Source organism: Lepidochelys kempii, chromosome 2 (genome assembly GCF_965140265.1).
Source record: "Lepidochelys kempii isolate rLepKem1 chromosome 2, rLepKem1.hap2, whole genome shotgun sequence".
In the NCBI taxonomy this organism is placed as follows: domain Eukaryota; kingdom Metazoa; phylum Chordata; order Testudines; family Cheloniidae; genus Lepidochelys; species Lepidochelys kempii.
The window spans coordinates 224487236-224512399 of record NC_133257.1 but is presented as its reverse complement, the minus strand read 5'-3'; the positions used below and the strand labels follow the sequence as shown (position 1 = coordinate 224512399).

Genomic DNA, 25164 nt, shown 5'->3' with positions numbered 1-25164 from the left:
TTATGCTTCAATGGTTTGAGTGCCCTCAGCACCCACTAATTAAATGGGAGTTGAGAGCACTCAACCCCTCTTAGGACTGAGCCATAATAAAAACTTTGCCGTAGATGAGAAGGCAAAAAAACATGATGGCTTGTGTTCCAAATTAAAAAAAAAAAATACAAAATCAATGTTTACCACATGTAAAAGGAGAACAGTCAAGGGAAATAATTTGGTTTCAAACTTAAGTGTATGGAGGCTAAACATTTACTAGCTACTTTATAGATAGTACTTGACCGTCTCTTGAAAAAGGGTGTACAAAAATAATTTTTAAAATTTAAAACATTTTAAATGCACACATTGCTAGTTCTGTACTTTCTTCCCATTGTATAAACAAACTGATAAGTGGATGTTTTGTATATTTTTCTTTAGTTTCTTAAATGTTAGTAGAAGTTTCAGACTTTTCTATGAAGAAGTTTCACACTTAAAATGCTCATGTATGCTGAAAAAGACTAATAATCCAGGGCCTTAACACCAACACCCACATACTGGTATCCTGAACTTATACAAGTCAAGAAAGCTACAATGCTGTGACCAGACTATACACTTGCATCAGGGTTTGCTGTCAATATGATTTGTGCTCCTAAGTCACTTAAGTACTTTTGAAAATCTCACGCGTAGAAACCTAATTTTATGCTCCTATTTTTGGAAAATGTGGCTGATATATATAAAAAGTTCACTAGAACTTTTTAAAAGTATTGAAAATCTGAGTAACTTGTTTCATTGTTAATACTGAAGCAATTTGATTTTGAAGTGAAAGATTTCATGCCACTAAACATTTAATAAATATACCATAGTAGCTCCTGATGCTAATGTACATGATTAATTTAACACGTGTAGTCTAACTGAAGTAAATGAGACTATCTATGTGAGTAAAGTCACATACCTGCTCATGAGTTTGCAGGCTCAGGGCATTCATTTTCCATTTTTTGTGTTTTGCCTACAGCAGTTTCATAAGATTCAAGTAAGATTCCCTACCAGTAGTAGCATTTATAATTTAGTTCATTATAAATTTTAATCTAAAATTACAATAGGACAAATTTTCAAATTAGTTTTTCAAAGCATCAAGCCTGATATAAATTACTTCATTCTGTCCTGAAGTCTTACATTTATTCTCAGTAATGATGCAATTGTCTTAAAAACCAGCAATTTCACCTAGCTGCAGCATGATGATTGATCAAGAACCCTTTCAATAAATTTTAATCTAGTAGTGATAGGAAGTCAGTTTCATAAAATAAAATTGGGATGTTTCCAAGAACTTGCTTGAAGTAGAAGTCAATTTGACTGAAGACTAGCAAAAATATTAATATCTTCCTAATTCCCATTTCTTTCTTTATGATTTGCAAATTTATGATTGTTTAGGAAACGTGCTACAATTCTTGAGTAGCAGAAAACTATGTTTTGCACTTTAGTACTGTACTTAAGGTAGTTAGTAACTAGCATGCATGCAAGGGGTTGAGAGGGGTTGGTTTGTTCTACAGCAGAACATTTTGGAATACCTTAAAGGCAACAGCAGACCAGGCTTTGGAGACAAGAGTGAGAGGATGAGAGAGGGCGCACTTGTATAAAGCTGAAGTCCAGGGTTGCTTTAGTTTTTGTGTATGTTTTGTTAATTTATTATGTTTCTTTTCTGTTTTTGTTACTGAAGTAGTTGCAGGTGCAAGTAAAATAGCTCAGTCTGTTTGTGTCAATATTCCATAGTCCAAAAATACAAAGACAAACTTTTTAAAGAGTATCTTTACTGAGATTCTGGCAGTAGTTTCATATAACAAGACACATCCGCATAACAGGTCTGCCACTGAACTTGCTTAGAGTAAAATCAGCTTCAATATGAAGCTGTTAGTTATCAAAACCCTGCTTTTTACATGCTAAATATTTTCAGCAAGTGTGCATTTTATCACAGCAAATGAATTTACTGTAAGAATAAAGTAAATACATACATGAAGCTCCACACCTGGAACATAATTCATAAAAAAAATCACTAGTTACAACTGAATACCTGTACGTTATTTAAAAATGGTACAAAACATACAAAATAATTCTAAATATCTCAATGGCAATGCAAAAGGAAAAAAAGCTACCAGTGTTTGCCAGAAATGTTCAGTTAAACTCAAAATTACTTTAAATGATATAATGCATATTAATAGCACAGTATTCAGCATCATTTCAATTAAGTGGAGGTAAAGTCTTTAATTTTTGGATGTCAAGTTATGCTGCAGTGTGTCACTGCTCTTACTTAATGCAGAAGTACATGCTAGGGGCCCAGAATTGTTTATTCAGGAAAAACCTGCTGATACCAGTTCTGATCTCCCTAGGAAATATAGCTGTTGTACTGTTAAAAATAGATAGATTTTGCAAGGATCAAAGGCACCCTAATTCAGCTAGCCAAAATGGTAACACTCCCAAAAGAAAATAAAGGGCAAAATTATCATAAATACTTCTACAAAAGTAACCTTTAAAATTGTTACTATTCTATTTCCATTTCACAAATGGCATTAGTAGTCACCAAGTATCAATAGTCTTATGTTATATTCCTCAAGATGAATTTTTTATTTCCGCAGATTTAAAAATTAGACTATATTACTAACTTGTTAAAACACTATTTTTAGTATCTAAAAGGTTGCATTCTATTTCCTAATATTTTACATATTAGCTGGACCACCCTCTCTTATGATTTTAAACTAACACTGGCTACTGTAATTAAAAGAATTTTGTACCCCAGGTATTAAGCAGCAGGCAACAACAATGGACTTTTGGGCATAGCAGCACCTGGCTGGCTATTGAAAGTCTAGTAATATTTCTAAAACACTGGAAAACTCATGCAGTGTGGTAAAGTTTGCGATAATTTTCACAGTTGAAGTTTCCTTTAGTCATTGCACTTTTGTTGAAGGGACACGCTTGATTTTTAAGTGTCATTCTGAATCTGAACTTGAACCAGCCGTCTTCTTTTTCTTCTTTTTACCGTGTTTCTTGTGCTTCTTTCTCTTTTTTGTTTTATCCTTTAAAACAGTTAAATAATGTTAGTTATTTCATAAGCCAAAACCCATTTATTAAAATTCAGCTAACTAAGTGGTGTAAAAACCTTGAAAGGATATTTGTCCAAAATTATTTCAGATAAAAGATTACTACATAAATAAACAGTATAAAACAAAACAAAAAGATATAATACTTTGAATGATTTTTTTAAAGTTAGTTCTATTTTGGTCTGGTAAGAGGTCTGAAATAGTCATGGTCTCTAATTTTGTTTCCTAATCTTTTAAGTCACATGAACACTTTATACATTTTTGAGAAATCAATAAGATAATGGGTGTTTGTGATGCAAACAGCATTTTGCATACTTGTGAAAGAGCAGGGTAAGAAGCCCTATTTAATCACGTTTTAGTTAGATTTCCCCATTCCTGACAAAGTAAAATAAGCTGTCTTAGGCTCCAGTCTCCAGCACTCATGCCTCATTTAATTTGGGATAATGTAGGAGCTCAATTGTGAAAACCCTTATACAGTCAAAGAATGGCTGCAGGATCAGGACCTAACATTAATACTCTAAACTCAGAAACACATATACTAGAAGAACAACCCTCTTGTCCTTAGTCAGGCAAAATTTCAGTGGTTCTTCCTGAGTAAGGCATGCAGGACCAGGTTTATGTTGTATGCTATAACAATGATACACAAGAGTTGTCACTCAATACTATATATATCTATTCTACTATACACAAGATATACAGCTTCAGTGCAGTATACAATGTATGTAATGTACATTTATTCCAAAGAAAGAGCTCAGCACATCAGCCACTGGGAGTCACGTGGCTGACAACCTGCCCAACTCTGGAAAATGTATAACTTCAAATCCCTATGTAGATTCCTTACTGAACGAAACAGTTTAAGAGAGATTAATGCAGAAGGTCCTTGTAAAGAAATTAAACACAAGATCCTCATCCCAGCTCCTGACCCACTGTACTGGGTAAAAAGGCCAGAGAGGCGTAAAGGGATGGTAAAAGCCCCTTATTCAGTTGGAGGAGCCTTGCCCAGCATACGCACTACTGGGACAGCCTTTTGAGGATTCTTTCCCAAACTCTGGCATAGAGTGTGCCAGGGGAGGGACTCAGTATCCAGTGTCGGGGAGAATGAGCATTGCTGGGGCCCACAGGGCAGTTACTTTAACCTACATAGGCCTCCAAGGCTGTTCAGGTTATGCCAGGGGCCCCTGCAGCCACCCAAAATCAAGAGGGAACAAAGGTGTTTTAAAGCTGCCTTAACTTCTTTCCCCACCCTCTTTCTGGGCTGAGAGTTCAGTGCTGCACCTTATAGGGTATGTCTAGTCCAGTGCATGGGCTAGCCATACTCAGGTGGCTAGCCTGTGTTGCAGACTACACTGCAACATCCACACTGGTATTTTTAGTGGGTTAGTTTGAGCATAGCTAGAGTATGTCTGTCTATCCAGTCTAAGAAGCACACTCCCAGATGCAACGTAGACAGACCTTATGAGGCATAGAACAGAATATCTTCCTATATATTGTGGAGCAGGATGTATATTATAAACCCGATATGACATAGACTGGTAATGTTCCATTTTATTAATGTGAACATAAGTAAACATATTTGACATTTACTCCATCTAGAAAATAACTTTTCTACTCATACATATCTGTATTTAGATAACATACAGATAGCTCCAGGAATTATTCTGGGGAAGTTCTGGGGCCTGTGTTATACAGGAGGTCAGACTAGATAATCACAATGGTGCCTTCTGGTCTTGAATCTACGAACACAGGGCCAAATTCTGTTCTCAGATACACTGATGTAAAGGCCAAGGAGCTTCCAGAAGTAAATTGAGTTATTCTCGATTTACAACTGTGAACCTGAGAGTAGAATTTTCCATAAAATGTTCAACTTTGTAAAGAGTGTTGTCTGAGACAACAAAAGTACATGCTAATTTCTTACATAGTTAAGACACTTTCTAAAAATATGAGAATAGGAATGATACTTGCTGTTACTTTCTCTCTTTCTTCACTGTTTTTTTTCTTTTTCACTTGTACCTAAAAAAAAAAATAATTAATAAGCTTTTGTGGCCAAACAGTATTTCCAAAAATACCTGTAAGTAGAAAGTTTTAGCTTTGGCTATAAAACATGACGGCACAATATGGTACAGCATATAATGTTGTAACAATATGAAGAAATACACTGGGATATCTGTGCTATTTTCTTCAAATCATTCTAGCCAGTATCATCCGGTTTTGGAAATAAAAAATGCTGAGTGCTTTCAAGGAAACAATGTCTGTCTACTTATACAACATATAGCATAGCAGGGAATTATCATGTAGATACCAGTAAAATTATTAAAACTACCTATGTGAAAAAAACCCGTAACAACTCCAATTTTCCCTAGCCTTCACATCATCTGGAATTCTATATGGAAAACAGCAGAGGGGATAAAAATGGATAATTTAAATAAAATCAATTTTTAAAATGTAAATTAAATACAGGTTTAATTTTTAAAAATAAAGCTATTTAAACTTGAATTTGAAATTTACCTCTGAAATTATGACAACCTATTTTGGACTTAACTTACTATAATATATCAAAATTATTTAAATTTAAAATAATAATATTAAGCAGTACACGTTTGCTGCTGAAGTTTTAAAGAAAGTCATACTACTGAACTGGAGGAAGTCACTGTTTAAGTACCTGGAACCAAAGAGTCTGCTGAAATGCTAAACCAGCTTTTGACAGCAGTAGCCTCCTCTGCAACTGCAAAGAGAATATTTTCTTCCTTTCAGTTTATTCCACGTTCAATTCAAAGAACAGTTGATTCAAAGTTAAGAAACCAACTAGGAGTTGAAAAAGCACAAAAACTTGCTTTCCTCTTCCAAGCTATGAATAAAAGCTAGGAGTGAGAGGATGAGATCTACTAGTTTTACAATCCTAAAGGAAACTGTGTCCAGAAACAAATCAATTAAATTCACTAACTACAGGTATTTCCTTTGTTTAATACATCAGTTTTAAATACGAAACATGTTTTGATAAAAAGAATCAATATCAACCATCTAGTAAATGCCTCATTCATGATTTTTGCTAACATAATAAAAAAAAGTAAAAATTAAGATCTCAATAAATGTACGGTAAGCTAGATAACTGTTTGAATAAATGTGTATCGATACAGTGTATCCTACTAAGAGATACAAAACTTAGTGTACAGGCTAAATTTGGTGTAAATAAACATGCTGTAATGGTTATCAACCAACGAAAATCAACCTTTAATAAAAAGTACAAAAGCAAAACAGAGCTAAAACTATTTAAATCAAGGTTTCCTGCTTACTGATTTAAATCATGATTAAAATTGGTGATTACAAGTACTTGATTTAAATCAATCCACGATGATGAAAGGATCTCAGTATTAGAACAGGGACTAAACTCAAATTAACTTGATTTAAAAAAAACCAATCATTGCAAATGTAATCAATGTCCAGTGGTAACGAACATTAATACAAGTGAGATGGAAATCCCCTGCCTTTGTACACACACACTAATGAAATGACAGTCACATAAACTGTCAATATGTCAAGCATGTAATGTGATGTTAGTGAATATTATGGTATTCAGAATTTTAACTATAACAAAATAGTTCAAAATAATCAGTAAGTGGTAAGCGTTCTAACTTTAATGAAATGCAAGAGTCCTTTTTAAATAGGCTTGTGCTTATACAACTTTGAGATAGGTCACATTGCTGAAATCCAGTTAAACTGAGCTAGAACAGCTTCAGAATAATACATAATTTGCCACTTAGTCTATTGATGAGTTAAGTACAGTCAAATTAGTTTACTCACTTATACACATTTAACTTACCAAATATACTTTTTTAAAATTTGAAATTTAGGTTGTATTTTCACACTGACCTCCTCTGTAGGATCTGACTCTGATAGCGATTCAGATGATAAAGGTACATTCCCACGATCAATTTTCTTCCTTTTCCTACTAAGACTTTTGTTGTCCTACACAAAATAAAACACATAAGTATTTTGTTTGCTGGGAAAGTGCATCCTTTAAAATAATACAACACTTAGACTGTGACAAAAACACTGACTTTAACGTTTCATTTAAATTGTGGAATCATAGACATGTAGGATTAGAAGGGACTTCAAGAGGTTATTATTGAGAAACCAGCCAGTTCTGCAAAGGACTGAACTTTGGGGGGAAATCTACTTTATTAGGTAGGAAGGGTAACTACTGATAAGTGTAGACCTAGGTTTGCGTTTTATGATTTTGTTTTGTATTGTAAGTACTTGTTTCCATCACTCTCTCTCATTTCTCATTAAATCTTTATTCTTTCTTAAATAAACCTTCTTTTGGTTTATTTTAAGTTCTCACAAATGCTCTGTGGTTTACAGGAGCAGTAGTTTACGCTAACACTCATCTTTGGGTGCAGAGGATCCAGAAATTCTGAGAGTACCTAGTGTTAGGGCTGGATATCACAGGGGAATGATTCAAAGGGATTCGGGGCTTGAAGTGCACCTACTGTTAACCTGCTGATGAAAGAAGGAATGGTATAAGTCCAGAGAAGAGTGCTGAATGGCTGGCAATGTTAGAGAGCTGATGCCCAGCTTCTATAAGAAAGACTTCTCGCTGGAGGCAGCAGCTAATAAGATGACTCTCAGTCCTCAGTGTAAATTAAAAACAAACAAACCCAAACAGAAGACCACCTGAAAGCCACTTAGACATTTGTCCTTAAATTCACCCTATCTGCTTGAACAAGTTTGCAAATTTGCCACATAACTAGCAATTTTTGCACTCGGCAGCTATAGGGACCAGATTTTCTTAACAGCTCAGCACCCAGCAGTTCCCAGTGGCAATAATTATTTAAATAGAAGCCAAGGACCTTTGCAAATTTGTCCTCAGATGTGCAAGCACAGGTTCACAACTGCCTTACCCAAGATCATAGAATCATAGAATATCAGGGTTGGAAGGGACCTCAGGAGGTCATCTAGTCCAACCCCCTGCTCAAAAGCAGGACCAATCCCCAATTAAATCATCCCAGCCAGGGCTTTGTCAAGCCTGACCTTAAAAACTTCTAAGTCAGAGAAGAGCAACCAGGATGCCCGGTGCATAGCAACGGCCAAGGCCATGGTTCAGGCGGCGGTGTCCGCCGCATCCGAAGCAGCCTGGAGTGTTGCCCTGGCAGCAGTCGTGCCCTCCCCCACGATTGCCCGGAACTCCTAGAAGTTTCAGGAAGGGAGTCCTTGAACTTGGCCATGGCTTGCCACATGTTAAAGTCATAGCATCCCAGGAGGGCCTGATGGTTTATTCGTTCTCATGCTCAAACAAGTCTAGCCTCTTGGAGTCTTTATTCTTAGGGGTAGCCCCAGATTGACCCTATCACTCCCTGTGGTTAACTGCCTCTACTACTAGGGAGTTGGGAGCAGGGTGGGTGTACAGGTACTCGTGGCCTTTGGATAGCACAAAGTACTTCTGTCACTCTGTTTAAAAATGTGGTTCTTTGTCTATATTTGTATAAAATGCCCTTTGAGACAGATTTTTATTTTTCAAGTACTTAATATTTTACCTTTTCTCTTTCATGTTCTTCCTTTGATTTTTTCTTTTTTGTGCTGTCCTAAATAGAAGGTGAAAATAATTAATTTTACATAATGGTTTCAGCACACAATGGTATGAATCACAACAGAATCTTGACCAGATATATTACACTGGATAAAAGGGCCTACTTTTCAAAGCTGTTATGGTTGTTCTGGGTTACAGTCTAACAAATTGGTCTGAGATATTTTACCTGGCAATTCACATGAGCATTATGAAAAAACTACCATTTTGGTACAACTGCTTCAGTCCTTGCCCTGCAGTAGAAAAAGACACTATTCTTACTCTGGTAGGCCTGTGGGGAATCAAGGAATAGAATGCTGCTCAGCAGAACATACATACAACCTATATAGGAGGTCAGCCACCATCACTCTATTCCTAAGAATCTTAAAAGAAAACACAACACGCTACCATGACAGAGTCCACAAGCATTGGGTGAGAAAAGAACCCTTTGGGAGATCCTAGGGGACAGAATGAAGCCTAAGATGAAGCATACTTCCAATAGAACAGTTCATGTTCTGCTTTCCCATTAGATCCCCGTGTATGGAGTGCCTCTCTGCTGTTCCTTCCTGTCTGGTGATAATACAAGACAAGTAATTTCTACTGAAAGCGTAGCAAAGAGGCATATTGTGCATGAGCCAGTAGAAAAGGCAGAATGAAAGCAGGGCCAACAGAGTGAAGAAATTATCAGAGATGGAGAATAACTAGGAAGGAAAAAATAGTAAGGTTGTGAGTCTCTCCACCCACCTCATCTCACCTCAGCTGACAGGAGAGAGAAAGAACAGAGACTTCTGTCCTCCAATTCAGCAGCAGGTGGTGTCTAAATGTCGTGTCCCCCCCCATCATGTGTGTGAGGGATGAATTTTCAAACTTACATTAACAAAAACTGGTGTGTGTATGTATGTGAGGAATGATTTAATCATTTGATATCTATGGATGAAACACACTATATAAAGAGCTAGTTGTTATTATTTGTATAGCACATACACTAAGCTAGGTACTTTACAGATAAATGAAGACAGGACTGAGCCCCAAAGCGCTTTCATAAGTGGCTTCTTAGATTACCAGTATTTATGCCAAAAATATAATTTCTACCTGATATAGTGTAAAGAACTGTTGACAGACTCCTTACAATTTGTTTATTTTCTAGTTTACACAGGATGAAGTCCAAAATTCACACCAGGAAGTTTAATTAATTGGGTATGCATGACTCCAAATAGAGCAAAGGAAAGGGAAACCTCCCCATAACTGCATTTATGAAAGGCTCGATTTGTGCTGCAGAGTGTACAATTTCTGAAGGGAAAGTACTTTTCCCACAGACATCTGGTAAGGCAGTACACCTCTACCCTGATATAACGCAGTCCTCAGGAGCCAAAAAATCTTACTGCGTCATACGTGAAACCGCGTTAGATCGAACTTGCTATGGAGGGCAGGGTAGGGAAGGCTGTGCCATCCTAAACAGCCTGGCCCCGCCCCCTATCTGACCCTACCTACTTCCCGCCCCCTGACTGACCCCTCAGAACTCCTGGCCCATCCAACCCCCACTTCTCCCTGTCCCCTGACTGCCCCCCAAGACTCTCTGCCCCTTATCCAACTCCCCAGCCCTGGCCTGGCCCCCTTAACATGCCGCTCAGAGCAGCATGTTGGAGCCAGACATGCTGCCACCATAGGCGCCGACTCTGTGGGTACTCCAGGGCTGGAGCACCCATGGAGAAAAACTGGTGGGTGTAGAACACCCACTGGCAGCTCCCTGCCCTGCCCCCCCCGCCCACCTCCACTCCGCCTCTGCCTCCTCCCCTGAGTGTGCTGCCGCCACTCCGCTTCTCCCCCCTCCGTGGCTTGCTGCGAATCAGCTGTTTGGTGCGGCAAGCCTGGGAGGGAGGGAGGGAAGGGGGAGAAGCGGAGCAGTCGTGCGCTCCAGGGGAGAGGAGGTGGAGGCAGAACAGAGATGAGCTGGGACGGGGAGCGGTTCCTCTGCGCCCCCACCCCCGTTACTTGCTGCGCACCTCCCCGCACGCCCCGCCCCCGCAGCTCACCTCCACTCCGCCTCCTCCTCTGAGCGTGCTGCCGCTCCGCTTCTCCCCCTTCCCTCCCAGACTTGCGCAAGCCTGGGAGGGAGGGGGGAGGAGGGGAAATGCTTTACCGTGTTATATCTGAATTCGCATTATATTGGATCGCGTTATATCGGGGTAGAGATGTATTTTAAGCACTGGTATCCTGTCAGACCTTCATTTAAAAAAACCCCTACATGTGAAAACAACACACCGACAAAGAATTAAGACATTTATAGGTTTTAAATGTTAGCTTATTGTACACTAAAACAGAGCTTGTTTGGACAGGAAATAAGGCACATTTATAATTCGAAAGTTAGTGATAATAGTTTAGAATCATTGACAAGTCTGCTCTCTAAAGATCAAACTATTCCTTTCAGCCAGTGTACTGAGCTCAAATAAGGATAATACTTCTTGGAGTATGGAAGCAGAAGGCTGGAAGCACTGCTTGCTCCCATAAAGTAGCATTGTGTGTTTGAAAGAGAAATAAAAAAGTGGATATGCAAAACCAAAATCAGATAATGTTTACAATATAAAGGAAAACTTCCCAACGCTAAAACATCATTACATTTTACCTTGCTGTCTGATTCAGAATCAGAAGTAGAGCTTTCAGAAGATTTCCGCAAGGAGCGATACTTCTTTTTTCTCCGTTTTTTCCCTTGTTTCTTATCCTATCCATAAATGTTTTAGAGAAAAAGTTTGTATGTGTTCATAGTGAAGCTATAACTGAATCAATCTGAAGAACACAGAAACCCAAAGTCCTATACGTAAGTATGCTCTCTTGATGAATACAGCACTACAGAGATGACTGGCTCTTAGAGTGGATGATACTCATAATATTTCTGCATTTATTCAAAATTTATATTTGTGATAAATCCAAATTTTTCTAGTTTCCTTGTTTATTACTTTTTTCCAAAGTATATCATAGGGCCTGACTCTTCATCTTCAAAGTGATCTAGCCTAAAATGCCATGAACAGATTTTTTTCAAAATAATAATTGTGTGCCTGGGTTTTATTTTTAATTTAGAGGGGAAATTATCTTTCTTTAAAGAAATACCAAATAACAGACAGTTCTCTGTAAAAATCAAAGTGAATCCAGTTTATAAACCTGCCACCCAAAATAAATAATGTTCATACAGAAGTTCTTATTTGTAGTCAAGAGGATAACCTTCCTTAGTCAACGCATAAAAAGGTAAGAGTAAAGCATTTAGGTAGATGCAGCCTAAAATCTACATGTAAAATATATATACTGCAAAAATCAGTGTTAAAAAGTTATCATGAACCAAAATTACTTTTTTAAAGTAAGTGTTTCATTAGTGTTCTTTTAATATGTTGCTATAAAATATATTTTGGTGCACAGAAAAATCTATTAATTGAACAGATATATTAAGGTCATGTTCATTTCTATACTTCTTTGCGCACTAGAAGTTTCTTTTCTCGCTGTAAAGAAAGAGGCAAGTCTTCTATCTCCCTGTGAGAGTTCTGCAGACTTGCCTTTCTTGTTCCCAATTATATGCTTCCTTTCTTCAAAGCATCACTTGAAAGCCACCTTGGAGCTTGCTTTATAACCCACTGTTTCACAATAAATAAAAGGGATTGCTACTACCACTCCTTCCAGGAGGTTTGCTATCTCTGTAGCATTGCTAAGTCTCTGCTAGCCTTCTGAGTGAAGCATCAATGCTAAGGGACCCAATCATAGGCTCAGAGCTCTCAACTCCCTTTGAATTCAATGAAAGTTGAGGGCCCGCAACGAACTGTAGGACCAAATGTTAGTCTCTTACACAAGAGCGGAGAGCACAATTGTGAGGCCAGAAGTTAATTCTTTTAACAAGTTTGTTTGAGTATTGCATATTCACTATATTATCGTGTATTAATTTGGTTATAGGAAATATCAGGTCTTTAACTCATTTGCCTTTAAAAAAACTAGTTATAGTTTCAGATCTCACAGATAAACCAATACCCCTTCATGTACAATTAACAGGGTACTAACAGACAAATTATCTAACTGTTCAGGCTACTGTTCCTGAGATGTAGGGCCATAAATGGTTACTATAATCAAAAGAAAATTATGGCCCCAGTCCTGCAACGACTTACTCATGTGCTTAAAAGTATGCACTGAGCAGCTCCACTGAAGTAAATGGGACAGTTCATATTGTGTAAACAGATGCATAAGTAGTTGCTAAATTGAAGCCTCTGTTAAAATGCTGACTAATCTACAATCACTATTTCCACGTTAAAACAAGAAGCATACATTTCTTCTTGAATGCACCATCCTAATAAAACCTGAATAAGAGAGTAAGTGGCACAAGCATATTCTAGAATTATACACTAGCATATTTTCAAAGAAAACAGAAAAATTACAATTCTGGTACGTTAGTTCTCACCTCATCATCAGAATCAGATGAACTCCTGGAAGAATCAGAGCTTGATGAAGAAGAGGAAGATGAAGACAACTTGACCAAACACAACAAAAATTAAAGCTTGTGAGATGCAGCATTTTGTCTGTTTGAGAAATAGTTAAAGGAACATCCAAATACTCTCCCAAATGTCTCTGCATTTGCAAATGTTATCTATAGTGATCTTAGTTCCAAGAGTCTAGCCTTCAGAGATTTTCTTAAATTAAGCTGTATGAGTGATATTTCCTCAAGCAAACAAAGGTGTGGCATTCTAGCCAAATGATCTATTTTTAAAGTAAGACCTTCTTATTTTTAAACCTTTTCCACTCAAATACAAACTAAACTACCACTCTCAGATAACAGGCAACACAAGCATAGTTATTTAAACATCTACCTAAAATACCAAATTACACTCTTATTTTGTCTTTTCAGGAACTCAAGCCACGTAAAACTTAAAAACCTGAAAACTTTGCTCACCCTATTTGATTTCTTCTTTTCCTTTTTCTTTTTCTAAAAAGAAAGAGATAATTTTGTTACATGGTATCATGATCTCTTGACATATGTCACAGACAAGGAAAGTAGTTCTGAATTTGCATTTTGACCTGTATTCTTTGGTGATGGCTGTTTCAGTGCAAAAATGTTACATCAGGAAAATCCAACTCATGAATACTTTACCAGACTTAAGATATTTACCTCATTCTTTTTGGAGGAACTCTCATTTCCACCTAATAATTTCTTCCTGTGTTTTTCTAGTTCTTTCTTCCAATTCTGAAAAACAGTGATAGTGACCATTGGCATAATTTTCAAAACGGAGTTAAAAGGAACCTTTGAAATATTTCATCTGTGACAGTGCCACCAAGTATTATTTGTACAGGTTTTAAAAAGATAATTCAACTAATCCTAAACCTACAGGATTACATATTTCATTTTATATAAACAGATTAATATTCATTTGACAAAACTTGCTAATGTGCTCCTTGATCTGTCCGTTATTTAAACAAAAATATATACACAAACACCTTAATTGACTATCTGTATTAGGATATTAAACTTACAACTATACATACATATTTCACTGTAGCAATGTGAGTAATCCACTTTTTAAAAATCAAGTACCACCAAATATGAGTGTCTCTTTATTCAAAAGATGGTGGGTAAGGATCTGGACAGCCTCTGATGAAAAGATTTCACATTGAATATAGAGGTTCACACACTATTGCTTCTGTAAATCGAGTGCACTGCACCCACCGGGGTCTCCCTTCATTCTTTCTCCACCTCCCCTACACCACCAAGCTTCCTGTGTGCCACCCTTATTGAATGTTCTAGGTATCAAGGGCCAGAACCCTATAAATTAGGGAGAAAATCAGAAAACAGAAAGGGGAAAATGGGGGACACCTGGAGCCCTTGCCATCTGGTTAGCACACCCACAGCTTCACACACCTCTGGACTGTCTATCATTCAGGCAACTGGTTGATAGCACCCATCACCTTCCAACAGAACAATATCCCCCTGCTCATCCTCCCAATAGACTTTAATGTGTCAAAGCCCTGAATGATGCATCTCTGAAACAAATAATAATGGGTAGGTTTGAATGCAGATGTCCACACAACCCCTGGTGTGAGTGGGAGGATGGGAGATCCTGGTATGGTGGGAAGGTGGAATTGGGGTCACAGAACTCAGGGGGTGGGGAAGGGGAAGAGTGGGGAACCCGGTATTAAGCAGGGGTTAAGCAGAGCTTCTGACATGTGGGAAAGAATGGGACCTTGGTAGGGTGGGAAGGTGGAAAAGTGAGCACACAGAATCCAGAGTGGATAGGGGAGACTGGGGAACCTCATGTGGCTGAATGAGGGGTAAACAGAACTGTTGGCAAGGGGGAGCAGAATGGGGGATCTGATATGAGAAGTGGAGGAATGGGGGACCACACACAACTCCAGCAGGGGGAGATTGGGTGGCAGTTACAGGGAGTCCCTGAAATATGAGGGGGATAGGAGGGTGGTACACAGGGAACACATGGAGTGGGATGCAAGAAGCCCCAGGGATATGCAAAAAGCTCGGCCTACAGAAGCTATGAGGTGTGTGGCCCTCTAGTGTATTACAAGAGCTCAAATACTATTCAGGTGGCACTTTTCCAAAACTAGACCTGACCAGATATATACTGTAGAGAACAACTCTGCATTAGCAGGGGAAAGGAAAAGATGGTTTTTGCTCTGTAACTGCTGTAATTCTAATTTAAATATTTTAATAACAAAGTTAGCTCATGAAGAATCTTACACACACAGTGGGCTGTTCATCCTGCTAATGACAGTGGAACACAAAGTGGAATAATTTTTCTAAATGATCCACCAACACAAAATAATCAAATCACAAACCTCATTCATCTTTTCTTCAAACTCAGCCAATGCCCTTGATCCTTTCTTTTTCTTTTCTAGTTGTTCTTTCACTTCTTCCCTTATATAAAAAAAATACATAGATTTTACACAGATATCTATACATCTAAAACACCTGAACAGACATTAAGATTTTTTTTTAAATTTCCACTGAAATGCACAGACAGTAATCCAAGTTGTTTCTTCAGTTTATCTTTAGCTGAATTTCCCATGAAAGGAGACAGAATTATTTTTAGGTTATGTTACAATTTACATCTTAAAGGCTAGGTCCTGTAAATAAATTCCTGTTCAGCATCTAGTCCTTACTTTGGTGATAGGTAATGTATGCTTGAATTTGATGTATAATAAGATAAAATGGATTGAACACAAGATAATTTTAGTAACTCATCTTAAGAGATGGTATAATTCTTAAGATGACAATTCTGCAAGGTAGAATTCAATTCTGAAAACGTATCCAGAAAAATTTCTTTCCATGTGTGATTCTGTTAAAATTACTTAAAAATAACTGGTGAGGACACCCCCACAATTCAGTTAATGGTAGCCATGACAAAAAATAGAGGCGTAAAGTTTTTCTCTTCTTAGGCCTGGTCTACAGTAAAAAGTTAGGTTGATGTAAGTCAGATGATCATAATGGTCCCTTCTGACCTTAATATCTATGAGTAAGTCACCTTGCATCAACTTATATCACTTGTCTACACTCAAATTTGTCTCAGGTCGATGTAAGTACTCTATTATGGTGAGGCAATAACACCACCTCCCCAAACGGCATTGAGCCATGGTTGACCTACTGAGGTCAACACAGCATGAGTGTAGACACTGCATGACCTACGTCAACCCTAGTCCTCCAGTAGCTGTCCTGCAGTGACTGCTCTAATCACAATTGTGAACTCCTCTGCCTGGGGGTCACAGAACCCAGAAGCCACACCCTTTCTCTTTAAAACTCCCACATATTCCTAACTGCCCACCTTGGCGAGCACACCTAGCTACTGTTAATACTGTGATACTCCAAAACTGAACTGTCAATAAGCTAGTCTTATTTAAAACTTTTATGGGAATAAGGGAAGGGAGTTCTGAAACTTATTTTTTGCTTTCTGTTGTAACTGTAAATCCAACAATACATCTATCTGTAGCTGCTACCTCTATGGCTTTGAGTGGTCCCCTGCGGAATACCTGACCATGATAAGGAGGATAAAAAGCGGACTAGAGAGGATATGTTCAGTGAGATCTTGCAAGCCAGTGCTGCACTGAACTGTAAATAGAGGGCCTGGAGGGTAAATATTTCAGAAAGTATGAAGAAGGAAAGAGCAGACAGGAGAAAGGCTCAGGTGTCCCCACAGGAAAAGGAGAGGGAGATGCACTCAGGCAGCAAACACAAATGCTGCAGACTCTTGTTGACCTACAGGTCCAACAGTCACATACTCAGCTCTCTCTGTAGTCAATGAAGAACTCCAATTTAGCAACTTGCTATGGACTCCAACATTCCATGTGGCATCATGGGCTGCATCCCTACCACTCCATGCCAGAGGACAACAGTAAGGACAACCACAGCCTCACATGCACTGACATGGGAGAGTCACAGATGGTGTATGTGAAGCAAAAATGGACTAAAATGGACAGGAATGTTTTCTACCTTTCTGATTTTAAAGTTGGATTCCGTTAATTTATTTTAGAAGTTTTTATTGTATTTTTTTAATTAAACTATTTTGGCACTGTTTTAGGTATGTAATACATTTCTATTTTTTGGAAATAAATTTATCTTTATTACTTCATAACATAGTGAAGAATCCCTAACGCTACTCAAAGTACTAACTGCATTCAACTCTACAGGATGACAGAACTCACAGGTTCAGTGAGTAACAGTGTAATAAATTATAAATGTACAGAAGGGACCACACAATTCATAAGTTCATTAAAAGACTGTTCAATATTCATAAATGTACACTTAGCACTAACAATTCGTAACAGCCCCTAAAACTTCAGGGCCACGAAGAGCACAGCCCCACACTACCACATCAAAGTTATTTTTTCAAGGGCTCCCTCAGCTGCATAGCTCCATGCTGAGCTCATGGTTCTTGTGTCTGGCTGTTCAAACTCAGTACACAGGCACTCCACCTCCAATCTCATAAATAAATATTGAGGGGCCACTGGATGCTGGCAATCTATCAAAAGCACATTCAACTGTCATTCTGCACCTGCTGAGCTGGTAGCTGAATCTTTCTTGGGTGCTGTAAAGGTGGACAGCATATGGCTTCATGAGCCAAGGAAGCCAGGGGTTGGCAGGGTCCCCCAGAATCACTACTGGCATTTCAACACTGCCAATGATAATCTGCCAGTTGGGAAAGAATGTCCCTGCTTTCAGCTTTCTGCAGTCCTGTGTTCTTAAAGTTGCGAGCATCATGCAGCTTCCACACTGAGATCGCTAAAGGATCCTTGATGATCCATCTACAGTTGCATAATCAAAGAAAAGTATCCCTTTCTACTGATGCTCTCTGTAGCAACGCAGGCCCGTGCCAAAATAAGGAAATGGGTGCCATCTATGGCCCCACTGCTGTTCAGGACCCATTTCTGCAAATCTATCCACTATGTCCTGCATTCCACCAGATTCAGAGTCCTGCATAGCAGAAGATGATTAATGGCCCTACACACTTGCATAACAACAACTCCCACTATGGATTTTACAACTCCAAAATGATTTCCCACTGACTGGTAACAATCTGGTGTTGCAAGCTTTCATACTGCAATCGCTACTCACTTCTCAACTGTCAATGCAGCTCTCATTCTGGTGCCTATGCCCTGGAGGGATGGGGCGAGCTGGCACACAGATCCAGGAATGCTGCTTTTTGCGTTCAAGAACTCTGCAGCCACTGCTCGTCACCCCAACACTACATTTCAATGTCATCCCACAAGTCAGTGCTTGTTTCTCCAGCCCAGAAGTAGTACTCCACTGTCCCTAGCTGCTCCGTGAATGCCACCAATAGCCCTGAATAGCCGTGAATGCCACTATGTCCTCAGCAATCTATCCTCAAAGAAATCATCACATTGCAGTTCTTCCTGTGGGCCTGCAAATAGTAGAGGACTGTTCGTCCTCTGTTTGCAACTTTCATGACAATAGTGCAGAACGCTGCGGGCTCCATGCATGTGTCACAGTTGGTGGACAGTGAAAAGTGCTGTGCCCAGGTTTGTGGGATTTAAAAAAAAAAGATGTAAACATTTTGGGATATGGATGGCATTATGTGATGGAGAAAGCTGCATGATGGTAACTTGACTCCTTGCTCCTCGTCATTCCTGTGTGACTCATTTCTGTCCTAAAATGCATTGCAAAACTTTCCCAAAGAACAATGCACCAGACAGTGACACACTGGGATATTTACGGGTGCTACACCACACTGTGCATCGACACAGGAGCGGTGAGTATTTGCAGTGCTGATGCAAGCAGCCAAGTATGGACGTACATGCGTAATATACTAACTCGAGTGACTTTCCGCCAATGTATCTTGGGTTAACCAAAATTTGTAGTGAAGACGTGGCCTGAGAAATTGTTGCTAAAAATGCCTCTGGATCAATATAATATATTTCTTTTCAGAAATGGTTGCTGAAATACCATCATCTTACACTGTAACAATTTTTTAAAAATATAAAATTAGGACTGATATCTAGAAAAAATGCTTTGGCCAGACACTAGGAATCCCTTTATAAAATATCACAGTGTATGTTGAGAAGGAGGGCACTTAATAAGATAGTATCTTTCATCAAATAAGTGGTTTTGCAGAAGGAGCAATCAGATATTTCCACACTTACCATGTAGGCCTTGGTCTGTTCAGGTAGTCCTGTATTGTTGGCCCTGCAGATTGGGAAGGACCTCGTGATCTGGCCATGGCTATAGGATTCATATAAGCCTTGGAGATGACAAAGCGAAGTGAGAAGTAAATTGAACTACTTTGCTGCAGAAACAAAAACCCACACATACAATTTTCCTTACTTACTGAAAACAATTCTATGTTTCTTATTGATGGAAGGCATTTAGCCAGAGGAAAATGATGCTTCAAGCCGATATGCAGACTCAACACCATGTTTCCAATTCAGAATTACATAATCTACTTAGCCACAAAAGGAACAAGGGCCTATCCAGGGGCCTAGTGATACTTAGCGCTTCTTTTGTAAAGTGCTTTGAGATTTCAGGATGCGATGCTCTATTATAAAAGTATTATTACAGTGCCATATATCCCTAGTCTCTTACTCTCTGGCACGGCAAAGGTAGTACATTCAGGCCTTAGACTCACTTTGGTCAGGAACAAACTCATGGTGGCACACAACCAAGACTGTATTAATTAGTGATAATATTACCACATAATAAAACTACTACATTTGGGATTTGTTTTAAACTAAAAACCCGAATAGATGTAAATAAACAAAACTTTGGTGAATTTAGCAGCATTTAAGTACTAAATCATATGTTTTAACCCCAAATATATTCAAGTTAGCAACAGATCAATTATAATGGCTTTATTAATCAAGCTTTGTAATCTGTTCCTCCTTTTCACATCTGTGTATTCTCTTTATATGCACTTCAAAATGTGATAAATTTTATAACTCCAAATATTTAAAAAATCCCATTTACCTAAGTAAGGAAGTGATTCCCTAACAATTTTTTAAAATTTTGGTTCATGAATATACTAGAAGCATATGGCCACACTAATGCTTGTGTGCATACATCTTCCTTTCTCTAGACAGATCTGTATATACAAATAGATATCACGTAAGCAATATTAAAAAACATTAAGTATGAAAAGTGAAGAGCACTCAGAAGTTAAAAAATGCCACAATTAATGTTGTCTGTGCAACCCAAATTCAGTCCATTTATCTGTACATGATGATACAGTCTATAATCAAATAAGCACATATTATTTCTTCCATAGGACCCCTGCTTCATTCAGTGCACATGATGGACAGTGTTAATTAGCGAGAAGCTATTCAAGATTTTGTTTTCTCCTTATGTTCTGAAGGCAGAATTATCAATTTCCTCATGGGCTTTTCCATGGCACTCATGACTATACTATCCAACGGCTTTACAAAAATGAATTTGTTTTCACAACACTCCTCTGAGATAAGGGGATATTATCCCCATTTTACAGATGGGAAATTGAGGCAGGGAGAGATTAAGGTCAAAGTATAATTTTGGGTGCCCAATTTGACACACCGAGGACCTGATTTTTCAGAATATTTTGAATTATATAGCACTTTATATGTTCAAAACACAGCTCCCATTGACTACAGTAACAGATGCAAGTGCTCACACTTCTACAGGTCACACCACATGTCTCAGTCAGACACCCAGAAACTAAGTGGCTTGCCTAACATCACATATGAGCTTTGTTGCAAACGCAAAAGGGATTGAAGCCATTCTTTCTCTTCCTCTAATCATCTGCCTCAATAGCTGTACAACTTCCAAATTCAACAACAAACCAATCAGGGGTCCTACAGATAACTGGCCCCTTCGCTATACAACCCTTATTCATTCTCAGAGCAGGTCCATCCTATGCACTCAATGAGGCGGGGTCTTGTGTAAAAAACAGAATGTGATCATGAGATGAAAGACTGTATTGTAATATATATGCAGAAAGTGGCCAAATTAAGGTTGCATAGGGAATCTCCTAATTTTTGGGTGCTTGAGTTTGCAAACTTGATAACGATCTTTTAAACTTTTTTGTAAGAGTTTGTAAGACTTTCTGCCCTGGGCCCCAGTGAGTCAAATGCCAGCCCTGCTTGGCAGATCCCTTGAAAGCTGCTCGTGACCCCCTCCAGGGGCCACAGACCTCCTGGTTGAGAACCCCTGCTCTAGTGGGCAGAGGATCTTCTGTGCTTCCCCCCCCAAGCATGACGCCTTCTGCCCCTTTCCCTCCAACCTGTCCTTGTGCCAATATGAACTAGGGTGGTGATTTCTGTTATTTCATTTATACTGTATTAGTGGTTTGCATGGTGCTTTATGCACACACACAAAAGAGAAGGCCCTTGCCTTAAGCCTTGTCTACAGTAGAAAGGTTTGTCAGTAGAACTATACCAGCAAACACTCCTAGTGTAGGTGTAGTTTACACTGGCAAAACAGGTTTCAGAGTGGTAGCCGGTCTGTATCAGCAAAAAGAACGAGGAGTACTTGTGGCACCTTAGAGACCAACAAATTTATTTGAGCATAAGCTTTCGTGGGCTAAAGCCCACTTCATCAGATGCATTCAGTGGAAAATACAGTAGGAAGAGATATATATATATACACACACACACACACACACAGAGAACATGAAAAAATGGAGGTTGCCATACCAACTCTAACAAGACCAATTGATTAAGGTGGGCTATTATCAGCAACAGAAAAAAAGCTTTTCTAGTGATAATCAGGATGGCCCATTTCAAACTGTTGACAAGAAGGTGTGAGGAAGAGTAGGGGGAAAATTAGCATGGGGAATTAGTTTTTAGTTTGTGTAATGACTCATCCACTCCCAGTCTTTATTCAAGACTAATTTAATACTGTCCAGTTTGCAAATTAATTCCAGTTCTGCAGTTTCTCGTTGGAGTCTGTTTTTGAAGTTTTTTTGTTGAATAATTGCGACTTTTAGGTCTGTAATTGAGTGTCCAGGGAGGCTGAAGTGTTCTCCGACTGGTTTTTGAATGTTATAATTCTTGACCTCTGATTTGTGTCCATTTATTCTTTTGCGTAGAGACTGTCCCGTTTGGCCAATGTACATGGGAGAGGGGCATTGCTGGCACATGATGGCATTAGTCCTTAAGGTGCCACAAGTACTCCTCGTTCTTTTTACTGGCAAAAAGAGTTCTTTTTCTGGTACAGCTTATACTCAATTTTTTTTACTCAGGGAACTAGATCAGCAAAAGCACACTTGTTTGCCAATAACACTGCATCTGCACCAGGGCTTTTGCCAGCATAAAAATGCTGTAGAAAAATCACACTACTAACTGACATTAGTGACAAAAGTTTTGTAAACCTGGCCTTACAGTCCAAGGCCTGAATACTAACAATTTCTCTTTGCAGGGAGACCACTATGCTCACAAGGAGCCCCACTAAAGTCACTGAAAGGATCTGTCTGCTGGGAACAGCTTGCAGGATCTCAGCCTAAATTTGAAATACAGACAAACAAGGGGGAAAGGCTGAAACAAAATAATGTGATTTGGTTTATTTTTATCACACAACTTATTAGTTGGCAAAATTTGTATTTGAATAAGATTAAATGAAATATGAACATCTGGTCAAGCATAAAAGTATTTGTAGATGGTTAGTGGTGGGTAGCTAGTTGAAAAGAGGAAGTTTTAAGGAAGGACCTGAAGGACAGGAAGGTTGGCAACCTAAAATTAAAGTCTGATCCTACAATTAGATCACATGTGAGGAGGTCAACACTTATTTTGAGGAATAACCTACTGAAGTCAACAGAGCCTCTGTGTAGACAAGGATCTGTGCAGAGAGAAGGACCCATATGTATCCAATACTTTAGGCCAGAGGCCTTTGTTTTGTTTTATTCTGTTCCATAAATCGGCTTAGCACACTCAATAATGAAATAATATTGCTAGGAAAATGTCTTTGCAAGGAACTGGCCAGCACCCTAACTTTTTTCACATGACAGAACACAAAACAGATATCAGACAGAAAGTACATATAGTCATTAGTGATTTGTGAGAGATTTGACTAGGAAATGAACAGTTCTATCATATATGACTCAAGTAAATTCCTTGGGTTGTCTGGCTGCCCAGTTTTGAAAGAATACGTGATGCACAATGTAGAATTTACGATCAGTGGAGAAAGGTCTTTTACTCTGCTGGGAAACAGGCCAGGCCAGGTGAACGGCACCACATGCCTTACCCAAGAATCCCATACTGGTGATGGGAGACATTTTTGGCAGGACAATTATATTGTAATTATCATCATCATCGGCTCCCCGTTTATATCGAGAGAGTCAAGGCTTTCATGCGGCCAGGAACCGCCATTGTGATATATGATGACACGGATATTGTGCGGATATTGGGGACTGCCCCCCATCTTGCGATCCCCAGACTGCAATTTTGCAAATATGCTTTAGACCGTTCAGCAACAAGAGCCCCTCCTGGTCTGACCCTTGTGCAGACCCACCACGGAGCAGGGGGAAGCCGGGGTCCCCGCACAGCCCCACGCCCGGTGATACGCCGGCACACTCGGGGGGGGAGGGGGGATGGGATGGGGCGCCTGGAGCGGAGCAGGACTCACCGAGGCCTCCTCCCCCCTCAGCTGAGGGGCTGGTGGCCGCGCCGGGCCGGGCCGGGCCGAGCCGAGCGCTACACCCCGGTCTCCCCAGGCCAGGCCCGGCCTGAGGCGCGGGACGCAGCAGCGCTTCCCCGGGCGGCCTCCCCGCGGCTCTGCCGCCACCCCGAGCCCGAGCCCCGCGTCACTCACCACCCGGTTATCCCGCTTCCCCATGGCGGCGCCGCACAGACGCCTCGGCTCCGCCGCGCGCTCCCGGCCGGGAACTCGAGAGCAGGAGGCGACGAGGCCCAGCTCGGCTCCTCTGCCCGCGGCCCAAGCGGCGAGCGCACGGCGCCACCTGCAGGGCGCGCAGCGCTGGCGCCCCGCCGCCCGCGCCCGGCCCGTTTGCTGGGCTCCGCCCTGGGGCTGGGCCTGACGCCCAGGCCGAGGGGCGTTACGAGCCCCCGCCCCCCAGCCAGCCCGTTGCCAGGGGCACAATGCTGCCGGTCCCCGCCTGCCTTTCGAGTCGGCCAGCACCCTTATCGGATGAGCCGGCGGCACACGGAGGGAAAAGCCGTGGAGGCCGAGTAAGCCCTTGCAGAGAAGCTAACCCCCTGCCGCAGTTCACGCCACAGCTGGGTTTGGGACAGGACAGTAACCTGCCCAGCCCAGGTGATAGAGGGGAACTACTGCCAGGGAGTGAGGTGTCAAAAGAGGAGATGCAGGCACAAAGTGATTGCAGCAAGACTCGGCCTGGAGAGTATTCATCCAGTTCAGACAAAAGCTAAGAAAGAAGGAAGGGGTCGGGCTGCCAACAAAAATAAGCAATTTCTTCGTCAGCTGGCGTACTGGAGGAAGGCACTAGGTAGGAGGGATTAAAGAGCAGTAAACCTTCCTTCAGTATCAGGTAGTCTGGTTTAAATGATCATTAAAAATAGAATCGTAAAATACCCAGAGGAATGTGATGTGACAGGGACAAACCAGTGTGCTTTCTACAGAACAAAAGCCTGCTTCTCCAGCTTAGTCGTCTTTGAGCAAATCAACAAAATAGTGGCTAAAGGAGAATCCGATGTCACATTCAGACTTTCAAAAAGTCCTTGACAGTGGCTATAAAGTGGCAAGAGGCTAGTAAGAAAAGTAGGGCAATGTTGTCACTGCAAAAAAAGGCTGAAACAGCTGACTCAAGATAGCTATCTCACAGTGGAGACAACACATTTGTCCTTGATGTAGCTAGTCAGGCGGTATAGGGTTGGGGTAAAAACATACTATTTTTAGTGAAGGCATAGGCTAAGAAATCAGGACATGAGAGGTTAAATTCTGTCATGGATTAGGAGCTCACATAAAGGTGTATCTACACTAGGAAAAATGGTGTTTTCTTACCACTGTTAGCTAATACTTGGTAACTCATGATAAAATGCTAACAAAAACAAGGAAGTTTGTAGTTTTCAAGTGTATTAGAAGGTGGAGATAAACACTGGAGGGAGAGCCTAGGATTT

General features: G+C 40.0%; 1 protein-coding gene across 1 annotated transcript; it reads right to left on the bottom strand.

Moving 5' to 3' along the window:
- Positions 1 to 1755: 1755 nt before the first annotated feature.
- Positions 1756 to 24043, bottom strand: FAM133B (family with sequence similarity 133 member B). The gene is made up of 11 exons (XM_073333962.1): positions 23879 to 24043; positions 19249 to 19346; positions 15433 to 15511; positions 13757 to 13831; positions 13541 to 13573; positions 13052 to 13120; positions 11243 to 11338; positions 8591 to 8638; positions 6927 to 7022; positions 5022 to 5069; positions 1756 to 3035 (listed from the first exon to the last, which is right to left on the bottom strand). The coding sequence occupies exons 1-11, from the start codon at positions 23900 to 23902 to the stop codon at positions 2949 to 2951; spliced, it is 753 nt and encodes a 250-aa protein (XP_073190063.1). The 5' UTR covers positions 23903 to 24043; the 3' UTR covers positions 1756 to 2948.
- Positions 24044 to 25164: the final 1121 nt, after the last annotated feature.